The 21,231-nt window shown below is 42.9% G+C and overlaps 1 protein-coding gene across 7 annotated transcripts in view; it reads right to left on the bottom strand.

Annotated features, from left to right (window-relative positions):
• Window positions 1-21,231, bottom strand: part of FAM120B (family with sequence similarity 120 member B) — a 224,095-nt gene that overhangs the window by 47,170 nt on the left and 155,694 nt on the right. For all 7 annotated transcript variants that reach the window (XR_014471647.1, XM_083176370.1, XM_083176373.1 and 4 more), the window contains one exon: window positions 3,158-3,266. Coding sequence is in view for 6 of the 7 variants with exons in the window: in XM_083176370.1 (XP_083032496.1) it covers window positions 3,158-3,266 (109 nt within the window). In the remaining variant the exon portion in view is untranslated. The remainder of the gene's footprint in view (window positions 1-3,157; window positions 3,267-21,231) is intronic.

Below are 21,231 nucleotides of genomic sequence, written 5' to 3'. Positions count from 1 at the left end.
CCGGAAGTGGCGAATGTGCAGCGAATCCTAAAAAGGATTCACTGCACCTCGCAGGTATTCTCATTGAATACCGCCCATATGGTCACTCACGCCATGAGACCTGGAAGTCGGGTCCCGAAAGTGACGCATTCCAGCACCAGCGAATATCCGACTATGTTAATAACTGAATCACACAGCAAACTAAAGCTGCCTTGCTGCATAAGAATACCAGCGCTGTTGAAATAATAGCACAACATAGTACCTATACAAACATAAAAGAGACACGGGTGTTCACTCAGGGGAAACCGCAGCACCATAAAGGTTCCTAGGAACCGTACTAGCAATGGTGTTGTAAGGAAATATTAAATAGTTGACGGCCACAGGGGCAACATAGTTGCAAGCAATGAGCAATGATCTTCACTTCGATAGTAGTACTTCTACTTCTGAATTGATGCTGATTTTAGTTCGACCAGCTATACCCCTATTTATACTGTATTTTTCAACACACCCTGTACGTTACCTTGTAATTAGTTTTTTGTTTGCTATGTACGGCGCTGCGGACACTTTGCGGCGCCTTATAAATAAACGTACTACTACTACTACTACTAGTATTAGAAAACGAATGCTAATGTTCGAAGTAGGGGTATTGGACATAAATGGGTAGGTACTGACACAATACATCAAACAAATAACATCTAAAAAACACATATATACATCAGTGGACTTGGTGTAAAGAAATACCACTATAACTTATTGGATGCCAACAAATAAATTGGAGGCTCCAATCCAAACTTATTACACACAACAAAAAAATAACATTAAAAACTCGTGCTTGTTTGCTCAGGTTTGTAGACTAGGGGAGTTTACAGTCTTGACATTAGCCATCAATGCCAGAAGACCGGAAAATTGCAAAATAAGGCTAGGGAGTATATTATGTCACTTCTTCTGTGCTGGGTAAATCCACATTGTGGTCCCAATGCAGGAGATCTTCATAGTCATTGGAATGTCACTGATGCGCAAACCCAAAAACACTCAGCATAAGAACACATATAATGGATTTGTGTTCATTGAGACCGTAAGGCGCCACCGTGTTTAAAGTGAAAATCCACTACGCCTCAAGTTTTTTCAATTGCAGTGTCCGATCCCCTCCACTTGGTGGAACCGGAACCCAGTCTATAATCCTGCTTTTAATGGAAGACACTTGATATTGTTTGGCCAGACAATGTTGAGCCATTGGCTTGTCTGTTGTGCCTTTGATCAGAGCTTTATTGATGGCGCTCCGATGGTTGGCCATCCGTTCGCGGAAAGTGCAGGTAGTGAGACCAACATAAACTAGGCCGCATGGACAATACAATAGATAGATCACATGATCCAGTCGACAATGCAACTTGTATTTGATTGAGATTGATCGTCCACTATGTGGATCTGGGAAACTCGTTCCAGTGATCAGTGAACTACAAGTTGTGCAGCCAGCATATCTATAGCAGCCTGGATGGCATGATAGTAACCAATTACGATCACTTGTGGTCGGCTGGGGTTTATGCATGAGTAGCTGTTTGAGATTCCTCCCTCGACAATACGCCAATGTTGGTTTGCAGGTATAGCTTTTTGCATAATCAGATCCGTCGACACTACAGGCACAAGAATTGTTTTTGTGGTTTGTCCCTGACCGATTCGTTCAACTTTTTTATCAGAGCAATTCCTCTTTCTGCGGTATCATTGACCACCTTAAGAGGGTTCACATGGTTTTTTAGAGAATCACTGCAGTATTCTGTCATATTGTGGATCACAAACAATTCAAATACGTCTTGGTTTTATTAGTAACAAAATGGCTCAGGTCTTTTCCTTCAAAAACTAGGTTTTTACCCTCTAATCGTTTCATTTCCTTTTTACTTGCAGGATTGGTTTCTAAATTTTCATTTATCTTTTCCTTCTCAGCCTGAGTAATGAGTAGGAAGCCACAGTGCACAACTGAGCAAGAAGACAAGTACATTAGAGTCTATAGTTTGAATACATGTCTCACAGGTCCACAACTGGCAGCTGCATTAAATGGTACCCACAAAATGCTAGTGTCAACATCTACAGCGAAGAGGTGGCCTTCTAGGCAGTCCATAACACTTTTTTTCCAATCTTCATCAGTCCAATGTTTGAGTTCTTTTGCCCATATTAATCTTTTCCTTTTATTGGCCAGTCTCAGGCATGGCATTTCTTTGCCACTCTGCCTAGAATGCCACATCCCAGAGTCACCTCTTTACTGTAGACATTGACAATGCTCGTTTTAATCCAGTCTCACTCTATCTCATACTGTATGGCACATTGAGTGTTTTGTGGGTGTGTGTTCCCAGTAGTTTTATTTTTTTTAGAAGGACTCACACCAGCATTGGTGTTAGAAATCAGTCATTACTAGCCTATACTAAGCGAACAAAGTTAAACTGCTTAGATAGTATACATTAAGTTATTACACTCCAAAGATTACTGTTTATTTGAAAGCAAACAGTTTCTAATTTTCATTTAATGGTATAATATACAGATTAGAAAATTAATTATCCTGCAGATACTGTACATGGATTTAACATGTCCACTTATAGAAACATCAGTTAGAATTTTGAACCAGCACACACATTGCTATAAATACAGTGACTGAAACAATAGCTGTTGTTATGGAATGTAACCAAAGTATTTGAGAATGTGTACACAGCAACAATTTAACAACATACCTTGCTACAACTGACAATATTTAATGTAAAATAGGGTGAACACTGCTTAGTCAAGTGGTAACAATTGAAGAGCACACTACCAACATTAGCCACAGGCAAAGTACATCATTTTTATTTTGCAAACATATATTTAGCTTTTAGGAAACAAAGCTATACAATCATTGTTTGAGAAACTCCATGGCTACAGGGATTGATTCTGGTTCACTTGCAAAAGAAAATTCGCTCTCTAATGGACAAAACCATGTGCACTGTGGGTGGGCCAGGTGTAACATGTGCAGAAAGTTAGATGTGATTTTGTTTCTGTGCAGAGTAAATACTGGCTGCTTTACAAAAGCCCACCCAAATCTAACTCTCTGCACGTTACATCTGCCCTACCTGCAGTGTACATGGTTTGGTCCATTAGAGAGAGAGAATTTGCTTTTGCAAGTGAACCAGAATCAGGCCCACATACTGTTACTCACCAGGTAAAGGACCACTTGTGCTCTTCGGGATGGGTTCCAAGATTCTATTCTGTGCTGCACAAGCATCAGTGATCATAGTCCGCAGTTTCATGAACTGAGCAATCTTCTCCTAAAAGTAAAATACATCTGCAATGGTAACATGTTCCATAGAACAATACATAAAAATTATATAGTTTAAAGTATTTAAGGCAGATTAAATTTTGCATATTAAAACATGTACCAAAATCACCATTTACAGTTATAATTACTTGTGTATACCCAACTGTACATAAAGCAGCTATGTAAAAATCATTCTAATACAGAACTATATATAAAGTGATGTAGGAGGGAAAACTTCCAATCCTCTCATCTTTTCAATTAGTATACTTACGAAGGCAATGATTTATTAACTGATGTGGATATTTTTAGGATTTAAAAATTTGTATACAAAATGTATATTATAATGTTGCCAATAATTTGAATTGTTATCCTGTTTATCTATGCTAGCTACCTTACTAGCACTTGCCTGTACAATACACTATTACAATTGTATAGCACCAAAACATTTTTTTAGAACATGTACCACTGTGCTGTAGATTCTTTTTCTAGTTTCTAGTTTTCACATGTTGCTGTTTAAGGATGTTTAGAAATACGTAGGTATGTTTAATTTCAGTAAGTGTACTACGTGTCCCAAGTTTGAACTATGTGAAAAACTATTCTTGATCTTGTGTATTCCCATCTATTCTCTTACATGTCTATCAATATCTGACACACAGAGGCACCCTGAAAGGTCTTACACAATGATAGGTTATGAAGTACATATGAGATTTTGTATTGGACCATTACTAAAAAGGTGGACAAGCTTTGTGATGATAAACCATTAATCATAGAACCATGCAGAGATGTATTTGCACAGGTGCCTTTGGAATGCAAAACCAATCACGGTAAGACAGACAAATACCCTTTCCTACATACTTAAAATATGTTCTGTACTGTTCAGGATTTCAGAATTCAGTGTCTCAGCATAATTACTGATTTGAAAACAGGTAAACAATGTTTAAGTCAACAACAGGTACTGTCAAGGAATAGCTAAATAGGGTTTTAAGTTGTATCTGTCACTTAACCTTCAATACTGAAAAGCTCAGCCTGGGAAGGAAATGAGAAGTGATTGCTCAGTGTAGTACACAAAAACCCAACAAAGCATTCAATTCAAGTTACTGAGATCACAATCATACTGCCAAAGTAGTTTAATAGATTTACATTGCGCATTACATATTACAATAAAAAACAAAAATCAGGAAGTGTTCTGAGATAGAGCAATACGCCTGGTGCTTGAAAGTTTGTTAACCCTTCAGAGTTTTCTATAGTTCTACTGAAATTTGGCCTAAAACTACACACAATCCCTAAATTTGACACTCCCTCATTTTTATCAGTAATATAATAAGAAATTCTTGGGTGCTGAAGTCTCGGTTTGGCGGGTGTATGTTTCAGCTGGCCTTCTGTTGTATAGTCCAGTGGCGTAACTAGAGCACTGCAGCCCCCCGCGGTCGCGGGGGAGGGGGCGCTGTGCATGTGAGGGCGCCGGGGGCTGCGGTGCTATAGTAATGCCCCCGCCCCCCATCCCCCGCAGGCTTACCTGTCTGCGCGTCCCAGCTTCAACCAATTCTATGGAGACGGCTTCAACCAATTCTATGGAGACGGACCACGATAAAATGGCCGCCCCATAAAGCAGACAGTACTCTGAAACAGTCTGCGGTATGGGGGCGACCATTTTATCGTGGTCCGTCTGCATAGAATTATTAATTGAAGCCAGGAGGGGAGCCGGGACACGCAGACAGGTAAGCCTGCGGCGATGGGGGGGGGGGGGGGGCACCGGCGGCCGGGGTGGGGAGGCCAGCGGGGAGGGGGGGAGGCGCCCACCTTTAACGACGGGGGGCGCCCCAAACCAAGCTACACCACTGGCATAGTCCCTTAAAGGTGACTGAGATTGTGTTCAGCTGCTGTTTTCTTCATAACATGTGTTTTTAACAATATCTTCCACATGATTAAAAGAATACAGTCAGGAGTTAGTGGAGTTGATGACCATTTGAACACAGAATTGAGGATGCAGGTAAGACAACAAATGATGAACACTCCAGCAGCAAATAGTGTTGCTATTTAATTAAAAAACATCACAAAACAGGTTGAGTATCCCTTATCCAAAATGCATGGTACATGAGGTATCTTGCATTTATGTTGTATAGCACATCATACACCTGAAATACACACAAATATATTTTATTTGTGCATGAAAAAAAGGGTGACATTTAATGAGATGCGAAAATATGATTTTTTCGCCAAAAACGGCCGAAATCACACTTTTCCCCAATTTCGCATATTTAATGAGATGCGAAAAATGGCAAAAACGCTGATTTTGCAGCAAAATCGCACATTCTGAAAGTGCGATTTTTAGTATCGCCGGAACTCGCATCCAGATGTTTTCCCATTGAAAAGTATACAATTTGCATATTTAATGAGATGCAAATTCGGAAAAATGTGCCTAAAAATCGCCAAACATGTAGACCAGGTTCTGATATGCAAATTGGCCAGAACCCTGCACAGATCATTGAGATCTGTGCAGGGTCCTGTGTAAAAGAATGTGTTAAAGTGTTTTTTTTTTTTTTTTAAATGGCGTGGGGTCCCCCCTCCTGAGCATAACCAGCACTGGGCTCATTGAGCCGGACCTGGTTCCAAACATACGGGGGACAAAAAGCATAGGGGTCCCCCATATTTCTGAAACCAGCCCCCGACTCTTGGACTGGTCCTAACCGGGCCCATTAATGCCCCGCATGCAGGGACTTGTGTTTCTCTAAGTCCCAGCATGCGGGGAAGTCTGCTGACACTTGTAGTTCTCTGGCATAAAGCCATGTTAGGTATGTGAGATTTAAACCTACCAGGCCGGCGTCCACTGACCACGAACGCCAGTGACAGCCCCCGGCTTCAGCCCTGGAAGGGTGAAGCCTGGAGCGGGGGACCCCTTTATTGGGGGTCCCCACTCCTCCAGGTACCCAGTCCCAGGATGACCAGCCACGGTGCTCATGTTTCGGCCGGGGAACCTTATATAAAAAGTGAACCCCTGCTGTGGCATGAAACTGCGGGCTGTTGGAGCCCGGTGCTGGTTTCAAAATACGGGGGACCCCCAGATTTTTTGTCCCCCAGATTTTTGGAACCAGAGCCGGTCCAAGAGTACGTGGCTGGTTTCAGAAATACGTAGGACCCTTATGCTTTTTGTCCCCCCGTAATTTTGGAACCAGGTCTCAATGAGCCCAGGGTTGGTTATGCTCAGGAGGGGGGACCTCAAGCCTTTTTTTTTTGTTTAAATAAACACTAATTTGCACATTACCACAAATTCTCACATTTTCATGCCTAAAAATCGCACATTTTCATGCCTAAAATTTGCACATTATCGCTTTTAATCGCATTTTTTTTCCTGGAATACGCACCTCATTAAATATGCGAATTCACGGCAAAAAATGCGATTTTAAAAAGTGCGAATATGGGCAACTTTGAAAGTGCAAAAAATCGCATTCTATTAAATGTCACACAAGGTTTAAAAACATGAAACAAAGTTTGTGTACTATGCCAAGCAATGCATGTATTTAGTGCCATTTACATGTTTTTCCCCCAGTAGTGCCAGTTACAATATGTTGCCAGTAAGTTTTTAGCAAAAAAAAAAGTGAGCTTTGATTTTACAAGTAAACTACTTTTACTGTATATGATCACTCATTTGGTTGCACTACTCTCTCTCTGTCTCTGCATATTCCATTGGGACACCCCTGAGCCGTGGTCTGGCTCTTTGAGAGAAAAGGCTGCAGACATACTTTAAAAAGGAAGCACGTCCATTCTTTGAGTGACGTGCGATTGGACTCCCAATCGCACGTCCGATTAGACTTTTGCTTCGGTAGACACAGCACTTCAGACGATAATCAAAAAAGATTTATTGAAGATGGCAACGATTCAATGCATACACATTTTCGCCAGGCTCAATATGCAAACTGACATACAACAAATAAATACCCTGCAGGTGTGTGTCACGTGTGAGGGCAGGTACCTAGGAACCGCCTCTCACGTGATTGCGTGCTTACAGGTAACCAGTGGGGAGTATCCCGCCTATGGGGGCGTGAGCTCCCGTCCCGGGTACTTGAACCCATTATCTACCTCACAGATCCTTATTATCGACATAGTGTAGTTGACACTTATTAAAAACATATAAAGATAACCTATCAAAATAACAATGATAATGACATCGTGTCCAGTGAGCTGGTAACATGATACATATTAATACATACCACTTTACAAATTAGTGCACAACGTGTAAATCATGAAAATTAAAATGAATAAACAAACTGAAACATAGTGTTCCACTTATCTAAGTGGAGTATATAGGCATAGCAATATGAACATCTTCTATGAACAATATCAGACCAAGTCTCAACAATATCAATGTATCATAATAGCACATTCAAGCCCGAGAATTCGTTCAGTCCCTTGGGGGCTACAGTACCTAGTTTGGCAATCCAACGTGCCTCACATTTGAGTTGTGCCCGGCCTGCCACAAGTCTATATATATATATATATATATATATATATATATATATATATATATATATATATATATATATATATATATATATGTAGATATAAGACGGCACTCCAAAGTATAAAATGTCATAGGTGGCGGTGCAGGGTCCATAAACAATTGATAACAACACTCACCCAGCCTCCAGGAAGGATAGGAAAGGACCAGCACTCACAGGTTTGGTGAAAAAAAGAAGTTTGTATTGGCGTTTTCACAGCATGATAAGTTTACAAGCAGGCTGACCCAACAGCCGTTTCCACTGGATACCTTAACCAGTCTTCATCAGGGGTGCATGAAAGTAACACTGGACACATTTAAATAGCAAAAAACGAGCGCCAAAACCGCCCAGTACAATTCAAATGGGGAGCTGTCAATCAGCACCTCACAACTGAGCATACAGCGCCTGTCAGATGACGCTGTCAGGGGAGTGTGCCTGCATGCGTCATGGGGGAATCCCTGTGACGTGTGTCTGTGTTAACCAATTAGCCTGTGTAACAAATCACCAATGCGTGCTGGTAACTGTAAAGTGCAAACTTAAATTAAATAATTAAGTGACCCCGCAAAGTGTGCAAGGTCCGGCTTAGCCATAATAAAGGGAAAGTGATTCTAGCGTGAGAGAGGCTGTGCGGGGATCGATGTGTAACATAGCCACAACATGAAGCGTGGAAAGAGAACAATTGCATATATAAATAGTGACACCAAACACTTAAATCAATAAGTCCGTCCATTACGCTCAGACAGTGCACGGCGGCACCTGTCAGCGTATGAAAGAACATCACACGGCGGTGTCTACATCTTGGCATCCACAGCATAATGTGTGCACGGCGGCACGGGTGGGGAACATGTCAAAGGGTATAGCAGAATTGGCAGTCTTAAACATACAGTTCCTGGTGCGCTGAGAGAGCGGGGCGACACTGAGCTGTGTCGACCTTGAAGTTATTCACAACATATTTGTAAACGTCCAGGAGACAGTGTAGGCACCGCACCATTGCGTGCTGTCAGAAGCAGCTAGTCATTGTAGACCGTGTTGTAATACAGCGGGCGACACAGTTGTGTGTCGATTAGTGTAGTCCGCAATAGAGTAGGGGTGGGCAAATCACTGGATTAGGTGAAGTAGCTAATCCTTTAACACTGTATGTAAAGAATATGTATAAAACGTTGCGTATGGATGTAATTAAAAAATGGAAGAGGTTTGTGACAATGAAACCATTGCTGGCTCATGTCACTCACCACCCCTTTTCTAACTCAGATGACAAGTGCCGCTAAGTGCAGGCTGGATGGAAAGCCATGAGTAAAAGACCCATCCTGTGGCATATTAAAAAGGACCGGGCTTATGAGTATGTGTGTGCAGAAAGAAAAAAATAAATAAAGAATATAGATACAAATATAGATAATGGGGTTTTAGAGGTACAGCTCGGTACCGTTAGTGGCTTTAAAGAAAGCACCCCATTTTGAAATCTTCGTTGAGACCGTGCGGAGCAAGTGTGTTCAAACGGTATATCCATTTGAGTTCTCTTTGTAGCAGCAGTTTCTCTCGGTCACCCCCTCTTCGTAGTGGGGGTATGTGGTCAATGATGTGACATTTCAATTGACCAATGTTATGTTTTTTATCAAGAAAATGTCTTGCCACTGGCAGATTTTTGAGATCCAGGTTGTCAACTGTGGGTGAGAGACTTTTTTTAATTGAAGATTTGTGTTGACTTAATCTTTCTTTAATGGTTCTGATTGTCTTTCCCACATAAACTAGTTGGCATGGACATAAGAGGGCATAGACTACAAACCTGCTGTTGCAGTCAAGTTTGTGTCTAAGGGAGAATTTTTCTCCATTGGCTGGATTGCTGAATGATTCTCCTGTGACAAGGAATTGGCAGTTTGCGCAGCCTGCACATTTGTAGACCCCATTTTTCCGTGTAAGCCAGTTGGTTGGTTTAATGATGTTAGCCGAAGGATCAGTTACCACCAGCATGTCCTTTAGATTGGGACCCCTTCTATAGGCAAATCGTGGTGGAATATTGAGCACTGTTTGTAGAGATGGGTCACTAGCAAGCAGATGCCAGTGTTCCAGTATGGTCTTTTTCACAAATTTAGAGGCCACTGTGTATGTGCTACAGAAGTTTAATCTGTTAGCATTGTCAGGGTTTTTCACAGATAATGTGAGCAGATCATTTCTGTCGAGCATAGAGACTCTATTCATTGCATCTTCTATATCATGTTTATTGTAGCCCCTCTCGAGGAAGCGAACACACATGGCAGCAAGGGCATCTTTAAGAGTTGTAGGGTCAGAATTCACTCTACAGACCCTTAACAGTTGCGAGTAAGGTAAACCCTTCTTCAATGCATGCGGGTGGAAACTATCCGCATGTAGTAGTGAGTTTTTATCAGTAGTCTTTGAGAAGATTGTTGTGGACAAAGCCCTATTTTGTAGGGTAATTGTGACATCCAAAAAACTGATGCTCTGATGACTGAAGTTGCTTGTGAATCTTATGGTACCCGGGATTGTGTTCAGATAATCGATGAAGCATATTAGCTCGTCCTCTCCACCGGTCCATAAGAAAAACAGGTCATCAATATACCTCACGTATAGCTTGATATGTTTATTGAACCGTTGATTACCGCTGATGTGTGTTTTTTCAAATGTCGCCATGAATAGATTTGCGTACGATGGGGCCATGTTAGACCCCATCGCCGTCCCCTGGCGCTGTAGATAAAATCTGTTCTGAAATAGAAAATAATTTTTATTCAAAATTATATTCATTAAGAGGGAGAGATATTCCACCGGTGGTCCTTGGTAATGAATGTTGTTGGAGATCATATCTCTACTGGCTTGTATTCCTTGGTCATGGGGAATGCTGGTGTAGAGACTGGAGACGTCCAGTGTCACCAGTAGTGTGTTTTGAGGTAGGTCTTTAACATTGTTAAGTTTGCGCAGGAAGTCTGAAGTGTCTTGTATAAAGCTTGCTGTATGCTGTACCACGGGTTGTAGGTGAAAGTCCACAAGCTGAGATAGAGGTTGACATAGAGACCCCCTAGCCGAGATAATGGGGCGGCCTGGGGGGTCAATCAGAGTTTTATGGACCTTTGGAAGTGTATACAAGATGGGTATTACTGGATGTGTTTGAGTAAGAAATTCGGCGGTCTCCTTGCTGATATAGAGGTTAGTAAGGCCCAACTGAATAATGCTATCAATCTCTTTCTTGAATCCCCAAGTGGGGTCACGATCCAGGGACAGATAGCACTTAGAATCCGAAAGTTGATTGTGTGCCTCCTTGACATAGTAAGAATAATCCATTAATACAATACCCCCACCTTTATCAGCTGCCCTAATTATGAGTTCTTTGTCTTCTTGAAGGGTTTTGATTGCTGCTTTCTCCAATTTGCTGATATTATGGTATGAAATTTTCTGTTTGTCCATGTATGGACTGGTATCTCTCTTGAGGACGCGTAAAAAGGTGTTGATTGAGGCATTAAGGGTTGGTGGGTCAAATGTACTCCGTTTCTTCAGAGTGCTGGCACCAGTATCCATCCCGCCTCTGTCGGGAGGCGTGGGGAACCTTTGAAAGTGGTCCCTCAGTCGAAGTTGCCTTCCTAATTTGTACATGTCAACTTGCCACCCAAAACTCTCTTGGGTGAGGGTGGGCACAAAAGAAAGTCCTTTATTCAGAAGAGTAATTTCAGCTGGGGAGAGTAAATGTTTGGACAGATTGAAGATCACGGACCCTGTTGGTTTTTGTTGCCCCGACGTCTGTCTTTTTCGCCCACCCCTGCGGGTGGGTACAGCAGGTTTTTTGGGGGGCGTCTTGGTCTGTCCGCTCTGTTGAGATATTGTGTATCTTGTCCAGAGTTGGATGGAGCGTCAGAGTCGCTGGCCGAGGTGTGGGTTTCTATGTCTGTAAATTGGGTGTTGGGGCGTCTCGCTGTCCCTCTTCTGTATTGTTGACGCGGCCGTCGGCTTTCTATTCTTGAATACCAAGTATAAACTCTGTTTTCCTTGTAATCGAGTTTAACTTGCTTGTATTTTGTTTTCTTAAACTTCAATAGGTTCTCTCTGTATTTGGTAAGTTCAGTGTCAAGTTTCTTAAGTAGATCACACTCAGGGACATGGAGTGCCTTATATGGTTCAGTCTGGTGTAAATCACCAATTTCTCCTTTGATGGCAGCTAGATCAGAGCCAGTTTGCTCAATTACAAGGAGCATCAAGTCTTGTGAGCATCTATTTAAGATATTGCACCATTTGATGCAGAAGTCATTGTTGTGACGTCCTAAAGTGGGTTGGTTATGCAACCTAAACCCTCTCGGAATCAATTGCTCCTTATAATATTGGGAGAGTGTAAGACCGTGTAGTTCAAGCTCAATTTCACGCTTGCTTAATTTTAGCAAGTCCTGATATGCTTCCTCCGGGCTATCCTTGTTGAATGCAAGAGTATCTGTATCAGCAAACAGTATCCTCTCTCTGTCTGCATCTGAAAAAAGCAACGTGGATGCCAAATCCAGTCCAGGGGTGGTTGACATTAGACCGGATAGTGTGGTTTGCACTTTTCTTCAGTCTGCCTCCACGTATTGGGGAGGTGGGCAGAAATATAAGAAAAGATTGATATATTTAATTTATAAGTAGATTGTAATTCGTAGATTGTAAGGTCTGTATGACCAGATTGCTGTCCAATCTGGATACAAAGTAGGAGAGATAGGTGCTCAGTCTTTTAGAGGTAGCAAGTATATGTAGATATAAGACGGCACTCCAAAGTATAAAATGTCATAGGTGGCGGTGCAGGGTCCATAAACAATTGATAACAACACTCACCCAGCCTCCAGGAAGGATAGGAAAGGACCAGCACTCACAGGTTTGGTGAAAAAAAGAAGTTTGTATTGGCGTTTTCACAGCATGATAAGTTTACAAGCAGGCTGACCCAACAGCCGTTTCCACTGGATACCTTAACCAGTCTTCATCAGGGGTGCATGAAAGTAACACTGGACACATTTAAATAGCAAAAAACGAGCGCCAAAACCGCCCAGTACAATTCAAATGGGGAGCTGTCAATCAGCACCTCACAACTGAGCATACAGCGCCTGTCAGATGACGCTGTCAGGGGAGTGTGCCTGCATGCGTCATGGGGGAATCCCTGTGACGTGTGTCTGTGTTAACCAATTAGCCTGTGTAACAAATCACCAATGCGTGCTGGTAACTGTAAAGTGCAAACTTAAATTAAATAATTAAGTGACCCCGCAAAGTGTGCAAGGTCCGGCTTAGCCATAATAAAGGGAAAGTGATTCTAGCGTGAGAGAGGCTGTGCGGGGATCGATGTGTAACATAGCCACAACATGAAGCGTGGAAAGAGAACAATTGCATATATAAATAGTGACACCAAACACTTAAATCAATAAGTCCGTCCATTACGCTCAGACAGTGCACGGCGGCACCTGTCAGCGTATGAAAGAACATCACACGGCGGTGTCTACATCTTGGCATCCACAGCATAATGTGTGCACGGCGGCACGGGTGGGGAACATGTCAAAGGGTATAGCAGAATTGGCAGTCTTAAACATACAGTTCCTGGTGCGCTGAGAGAGCGGGGCGACACTGAGCTGTGTCGACCTTGAAGTTATTCACAACATATTTGTAAACGTCCAGGAGACAGTGTAGGCACCGCACCATTGCGTGCTGTCAGAAGCAGCTAGTCATTGTAGACCGTGTTGTAATACAGCGGGCGACACAGTTGTGTGTCGATTAGTGTAGTCCGCAATAGAGTAGGGGTGGGCAAATCACTGGATTAGGTGAAGTAGCTAATCCTTTAACACTGTATGTAAAGAATATGTATAAAACGTTGCGTATGGATGTAATTAAAAAATGGAAGAGGTTTGTGACAATGAAACCATTGCTGGCTCATGTCACTCACCACCCCTTTTCTAACTCAGATGACAAGTGCCGCTAAGTGCAGGCTGGATGGAAAGCCATGAGTAAAAGACCCATCCTGTGGCATATTAAAAAGGACCGGGCTTATGAGTATGTGTGTGCAGAAAGAAAAAAATAAATAAAGAATATAGATACAAATATAGATAATGGGGTTTTAGAGGTACAGCTCGGTACCGTTAGTGGCTTTAAAGAAAGCACCCCATTTTGAAATCTTCGTTGAGACCGTGCGGAGCAAGTGTGTTCAAACGGTATATCCATTTGAGTTCTCTTTGTAGCAGCAGTTTCTCTCGGTCACCCCCTCTTCGTAGTGGGGGTATGTGGTCAATGATGTGACATTTCAATTGACCAATGTTATGTTTTTTATCAAGAAAATGTCTTGCCACTGGCAGATTTTTGAGATCCAGGTTGTCAACTGTGGGTGAGAGACTTTTTTTAATTGAAGATTTGTGTTGACTTAATCTTTCTTTAATGGTTCTGATTGTCTTTCCCACATAAACTAGTTGGCATGGACATAAGAGGGCATAGACTACAAACCTGCTGTTGCAGTCAAGTTTGTGTCTAAGGGAGAGTTTTTCTCCATTGGCTGGATTGCTGAATGATTCTCCTGTGACAAGGAATTGGCAGTTTGCGCAGCCTGCACATTTGTAGACCCCATTTTTCCGTGTAAGCCAGTTGGTTGGTTTAATGATGTTAGCCGAAGGATCAGTTACCACCAGCATGTCCTTTAGATTGGGACCCCTTCTATAGGCAAATCGTGGTGGAATATTGAGCACTGTTTGTAGAGATGGGTCACTAGCAAGCAGATGCCAGTGTTCCAGTATGGTCTTTTTCACAAATTTAGAGGCCACTGTGTATGTGCTACAGAAGTTTAATCTGTTAGCATTGTCAGGGTTTTTCACAGATAATGTGAGCAGATCATTTCTGTCGAGCATAGAGACTCTATTCATTGCATCTTCTATATCATGTTTATTGTAGCCCCTCTCGAGGAAGCGAACACACATGGCAGCAAGGGCATCTTTAAGAGTTGTAGGGTCAGAATTCACTCTACAGACCCTTAACAGTTGCGAGTAAGGTAAACCCTTCTTCAATGCATGCGGGTGGAAACTATCCGCATGTAGTAGTGAGTTTTTATCAGTAGTCTTTGAGAAGATTGTTGTGGACAAAGCCCTATTTTGTAGGGTAATTGTGACATCCAAAAAACTGATGCTCTGATGACTGAAGTTGCTTGTGAATCTTATGGTACCCGGGATTGTGTTCAGATAATCGATGAAGCATATTAGCTCGTCCTCTCCATCGGTCCATAAGAAAAACAGGTCATCAATATACCTCACGTATAGCTTGATATGTTTATTGAACCGTTGATTACCGCTGATGTGTGTTTTTTCAAATGTCGCCATGAATAGATTTGCGTACGATGGGGCCATGTTAGACCCCATCGCCGTCCCCTGGCGCTGTAGATAAAATCTGTTCTGAAATAGAAAATAATTTTTATTCAAAATTATATTCATTAAGAGGGAGAGATATTCCACCGGTGGTCCTTGGTAATGAATGTTGTTGGAGATCATATCTCTACTGGCTTGTATTCCTTGGTCATGGGGAATGCTGGTGTAGAGACTGGAGACGTCCAGTGGTTTTGGCGCTCGTTTTTTGCTATTTAAATGTGTCCAGTGTTACTTTCATGCACCCCTGATGAAGACTGGTTAAGGTATCCAGTGGAAACGGCTGTTGGGTCAGCCTGCTTGTAAACTTATCATGCTGTGAAAACGCCAATACAAACTTCTTTTTTTCACCAAACCTGTGAGTGCTGGTCCTTTCCTATCCTTCCTGGAGGCTGGGTGAGTGTTGTTATATATATATATATATATATATCTCCACGGGGCATGGCTCAGCGTCGATCAGACCAGCGAGAGTCCGGAGGAGTGTAACCTCTCCCTGTACCAGACGCCGGGACGTCTGTGTGTTCATGCTTTTACAGTGCGGCATTATTTGGAGCCGCCACATTTGGTAACGTCATTTTATCTATGTGTTCGAATAAATACAAACTTTTAAAGATATCTGCACTATGAAGCACCCGTTTTGTCTATTCTTATAGATCTCGTTTACCTGCTGGATTCAGGTGCCCTGAAGGGCTTAAACGGAGCCGGGTTTCTATCACCTGAGTGCAATCACCCTACCGTGGAACAAGCGGCTTGGTGTATTCTGGGACTGATAGTTCCACAGAAGTACTTTTTTACTTTTCCCTCATTTAAGACTTTGCGCACAATCTATTTCCATTTATATATATATATATATATAGCAAGGGTTGGGGTCCGGCACTCCACCAAAGTATAAACTGCCGCGGTGCTTTCCACAAGGTAGTCAATAGCAGATGTATGTACCGAGGTACTGGGGCGGCACTCGTCGGGCTTCACTCAGAATGAAAGAACTGCACACCACTGAACTCACTGCAGTGTGGTGTGCAGTTCTTTCATTCTGAGTGAAGCCCGACGAGTGCCGCCCCAGTACCTCGGTACATACATCTGCTATATATATATATATATATATATATATATATATATATATATATATATATATATATATATATATATATAGTCACGTGTAAATAACCGGCACTCTCCAATTTTCAGTCACAAGACAACAAGTGCGGTGCCCTCCGCAGTGCAAATGCAGTAATATACCAGGGAAATTCGGCGGCACTCGCTCCAACAATAACTGACTCCAAAGAATCAATAGTATTCAGTATGACATGTTTCGGTTTTAATACCGTCCTCAGATACAAAATACATGTTCATTTAGCTTACCTTTACACTGCTATAAAGGTAAGCTAAATGAACATGTATTTTGTATCTGAGGACGGAATTAAAACCGAAACATGTCATACTGAATACTATTGATTCTTTGGAGTCAGTTATTGTTGGAGCGAGTGCCGCCGAATTTCCCTGATATATATATATATATATGTATAGATAGATAGATAGATAGACAGACAGACGTCCAGGGGTGCGGCACTCAAGGCTAGTAAAAACAGGCTCCACGCAATGCCATTCAAACAACGTTTCAATTTATCTTATTAAATTGTCATCAGGTTACAAAAAACACATATCAGAACACATACCTTTATAGAAGACTGACACCGAAGGAGTGAAGCCGAGCAGGAGTCAAGACGCGCTCCCTCCCTCTCTGCCGCATGAGACTGACGTCATCAAGCCGCACCGAGGTTCTTATAAACTTATCTAAATACTGAAAAATGAATCTGCTCATTAAGCCCTCTTGGAGCTATTGTATCAAGACGGTGGATTCAGCGTGCTTCGCATCTGAGCAGCTGCAATCCACGATTACCTCCTCGTTTATTAGGGGGTATGCAATCGAAGATTCTATATCTTAAGCTACAGTATTTAGGGCATGTTTATGCTCCACAAAATGGCGGGCAACAGGATGTTCACTTGCCCCAGTTTCAATAGCCTGTCTGATGGTACTCCTATGCATCGTCATTCTTTCTTAAAATTTTCGTTCAGTCTTGCCTACATAGCTAAGACTACACGGTTAATCTGATACACCACAAAAGATGATGTGCAAGTAAAGTGATGTTGGATCTTAAAAACCTTTCCACTGTGCAGATGACTAAAGGTGTTGCCAGTGAGTAGAAACTGGCAAGTGGTACATGTACATCGGAAACAACCAACACATGTCCCACCTAGACAAGTACGAGTCGTAGGAACTGGATTGTACTGTACATTTGTTCTCACCAAGAGATCCTTGAGATTCCCACCTCTTGATAGCAGGGCATTAGACGATGTTCAGTTAATGGCAAATTGCTGTTACTCTGAATTAAAGGCCAGTGTGCTTTCACTAGCGCCGTAGTAGCCGTGGATGCAGTATTGTATCGATTAACCCAAGGGATCACTTCTGTCAGTCCCTTATCTTTGGGTTTAGGTTGTAGCAGTGACAATCTATCAATTTGCAATACCTTAGCTTTACATTCAAGTAGGTCAGAGAACAGGTACAAAAAAGGTGCACTAGAATGCTGATTGAACTAGAAATAAAACTAGGAACCAAGTACTATGGTTTGCAAAATATGTATGCTGAGGAAACTTCATAAACTCTAATATGCATTTACAGTAAGTATAACTTATAATTGGAAGTACATTATTCCTTATATCATCTGCTTTAATTCAACATAATAAATGTCTATACAGTAAATCACTATAAGCACTTTCAGTATACTATATTTGTAAATCTACAATGTTTATAAAACAAAGCCAGATGTTTAATGTGTACACAATCATTAAAAGTTCCTTGTATATTTTCACAGATTCATTATATGGCTTGTTTTTGCTTTACATCTTAAGGCCCCTTCCACTTGTCCAACAAGTTGGACCTGATTGACTCGAGGTTTATCCTATGTGCAAGAGGATCAATCTCTTGCAATCTCTTGGTTATACCCAATAGCACGGGATTGTGCATTGGGTCCTACACATCAGGCACATAAGATTTTCTCAGACAAGCACATCAGATTTTGTCAGATAAATTGACCCAATCCACCTGAATTGGGTCAAATCTGACAAAATCTCACGGAGACCTAGTTTTGGGAGTGAATGTTTGTTGAGTATTTTTTTTATGTTAAGTGTCCCCAAATTATTTAAAATTTATATATATATATATATATATATATATATATACACACATATACATACATACATACATACATACATATACACACACACACACACACACACACACACATATATTATATATATATATATATATATATATATATATATATATATATAGAGAGAGAGAGAGAGAGAGAGAGAGAGAGAGAGAGAGAGAGAGAGAGAGCGAGCGAGAGAGAGAGCGCGAGTGAGAGCGAGCAAGATCCTTTTTCTGAAAGCAGACAGTGGCACTCCGCGAGGTAAACTTAAGGTGATTTGATACATGTGTCCAACGTTTCGGGGGAATGACTACCCCTTTATCAAGGTGTACAAACGTGCAAGTGGCAATAAAAGCATTTAAATACTCACAGTGTGAGCAGACTCCCCTCCCCTCTCCGTGGAGCGTCTCAGCTGCGTCCAGTACGACTTCCGGTGCGGGCGGATGTCAGTGGGCGTCGCCTCACTGCATCGGCATGCTAACCACTGTTGTTGGGTTACCATGGCTACCCTACCATCAGGCTCGCTTCTGTCTAGCAGCCTCCGCTCCCGGATGCTGGTTACATCTGCCCACCAACAGCACCTATGCAAACAATGAAAACAATAAAAGCAAGTTTATGAATTTGTAATTTTAAGATGCCTAATTCCAAATTCTAAGGCACATAAGTAATGGTGCATAATATAAGATGTCCCCGCATTTGGCGTGACAATAGTGACGTGACACCACTAAGTACTGGGTATATGTGTCGTGTGAAATAACGTAAACTGCTAAATGAGTCATTTATAAACTCATATATTATATGTCAGCTGTGTGGAATAAGGAACTGCATTGATGTCGGAAGCAGAACCTTTAGAAAGCATTCTGCAGGATATGTGTAATGAATCCATCTATGTCAGCTGCACAGTGTGTCGACACTTTCTAATTTGGGCTTTTTACTGCCGATTTAAGGGAATTCCCTCGCCCTAAGGGTGCAGCTAGGATCCATGTCATGTTGAAGCCCTACTGTTTCTAATGGTACCCAAAGACCTTTAAAAGAGAGTCTGTCATTTAACCCATGGGGTTTGCTGGTGTTTAACATGAAGATCCACCGCGCCACTTTCTTCAGTAGGTTGCCGGCTCGATCACCACCCCGTTTATTGTTGGGTATGCAGTCAATCTCCATGTGTTTAAATTCGGACAACTTATGGCCCTTTTCCATGAAATGTTTTGGGATGGGCTGATCCACCGTTTTCCCCGCTAAAGCATTGCTGATGGCCGATCGATAAATGGGCCATGCGTTACCGCATGGTCCTCGTCGTTTTACCCATAGTAGCTGGCAGGGACATGTGGCCACATATATGATAAAAGACGAGGTGCAACTTAGCACATGTCTGCTATTGTATGTTTTGTCCCAGCTGGAGTTTAGAAACGTCCTCCATGTTACCATGTGCTGACAAGTAGTACACTTGAGGCATTTGTAACAGCCGTTAGGTTTGGTTAATAAGTGTGCTTGCGGAATCTGTTTGCTGAAGTCCGTGATGTCTGTATTGACCACAAAGTTTCTTGTACTCTTCCCTTTTCTGAATACTGCCATTGGTTTGGCATCTTGTAAGTCAGTAAGGGCTCGGTCTGTTGAAACAATGGGCCAAAGGGCCCTGGTGGCTCTATTGATGACACGGCTGGAAGTGGAATAATCAGAAACCCACGGAATTTCCTTTCCTTGTTGTTTTTTGGAGGGGAGTAAAAGCTGTTACCTGGGAATTTGCAAGACCTCCTATTTTTGTTGTAATAGAAGGGAATGCTTATATCCCCTCTCTGCAAATTTAGTGACCACTTTGCCAAGCTCCTGTGAGAGGATTGTACGGTCGCTGGTGATGCGACCTTAGCAAACCCCCTTTAAGTGCTGGGGGATGGAAACTATTGGCCCGCGACCCCCTCCCAGGATTCGCGCCCCCCTGCCGCGATTCTATCCCCCCACCCCGCAATTTGCGGACCTCCGCCCCCTCCCGCGATTCACAGCACCATGATATTTGCGGACCCCCTCCCGTGATTCACGGACCCCCACGGCACCTCCCGCGATTCGCGACACTCCCCTCTCGCGCCCCCTCCCACGATTTGCAGACCCCATCCCACAATTCACGCCCCCCCCCACAATTCACGGCACCCCCGCACCCCCCTCCCACGAATTGCGGCCCCCACGACCCCCCCTTCCGCAATTCATGACCCCCCACACTCCCCTCCCGTGATTCGCGGACCCACACACCCCCTTCCCTTGATTCACTGCCCCTCCCGCGATTCACGGACCCCCACAACCCCCCCTACCGTGATTCACGGACCCCCACCACCCCCCTCCTACTAATCGCAGATCCCCACCCCCCCCCCTCCCGCAATTTGAAGACCCCCATGACCCCCTTCCGGCAATTCCCCCCCAGCGGACCCCCGCTCCCGCATTTCACATACCCCCGTGAGAATGGGGGATCCTGTACCGCCACAAGCAGGGGCCGCCCCTAGGTGGAAAATCCTGCCCTAGCTGCAGGTTCCCCCACTCTCTGCACCAGCACCACAACTTTTATCAATGTCTTGCCCACATACCACTATTATACAGCCTCCTGCTCTCATGCACCCCCTTACTCCCTCCCAGTGGGAGGAGACGCTCACCCACTGCCGGGAGCTGCATACTGTCCCCCACCCTCTTCCAGTTCTAGGGATGCCCATCGACTATCAATGATTTCAAATCATCGATGGTTTATGGCCGATGTTGAATACTTTTGCCATTGATGTGAGAGGACCAGATGGTTTCTCTACATCAATGGCAAAGGAGGGGAACCATTTGGTTTCAAATTTTTTAAGGTACCGGGACACGGAGCATAGCTCCGCGCCCCACACTCGGAAGTCCCGCTACCGAGTTCTGATTGACCCACGGTCTATTCAGTCAGATAT

This window comes from Crinia signifera, chromosome 3, assembly GCF_055691185.1.
Source record: "Crinia signifera chromosome 3, ASM5569118v1, whole genome shotgun sequence".
Taxonomy (NCBI): domain Eukaryota; kingdom Metazoa; phylum Chordata; class Amphibia; order Anura; family Myobatrachidae; genus Crinia; species Crinia signifera.
Note: the sequence above shows the minus strand (reverse complement) of the source record. Positions and strands in the feature narration are given on the sequence as shown.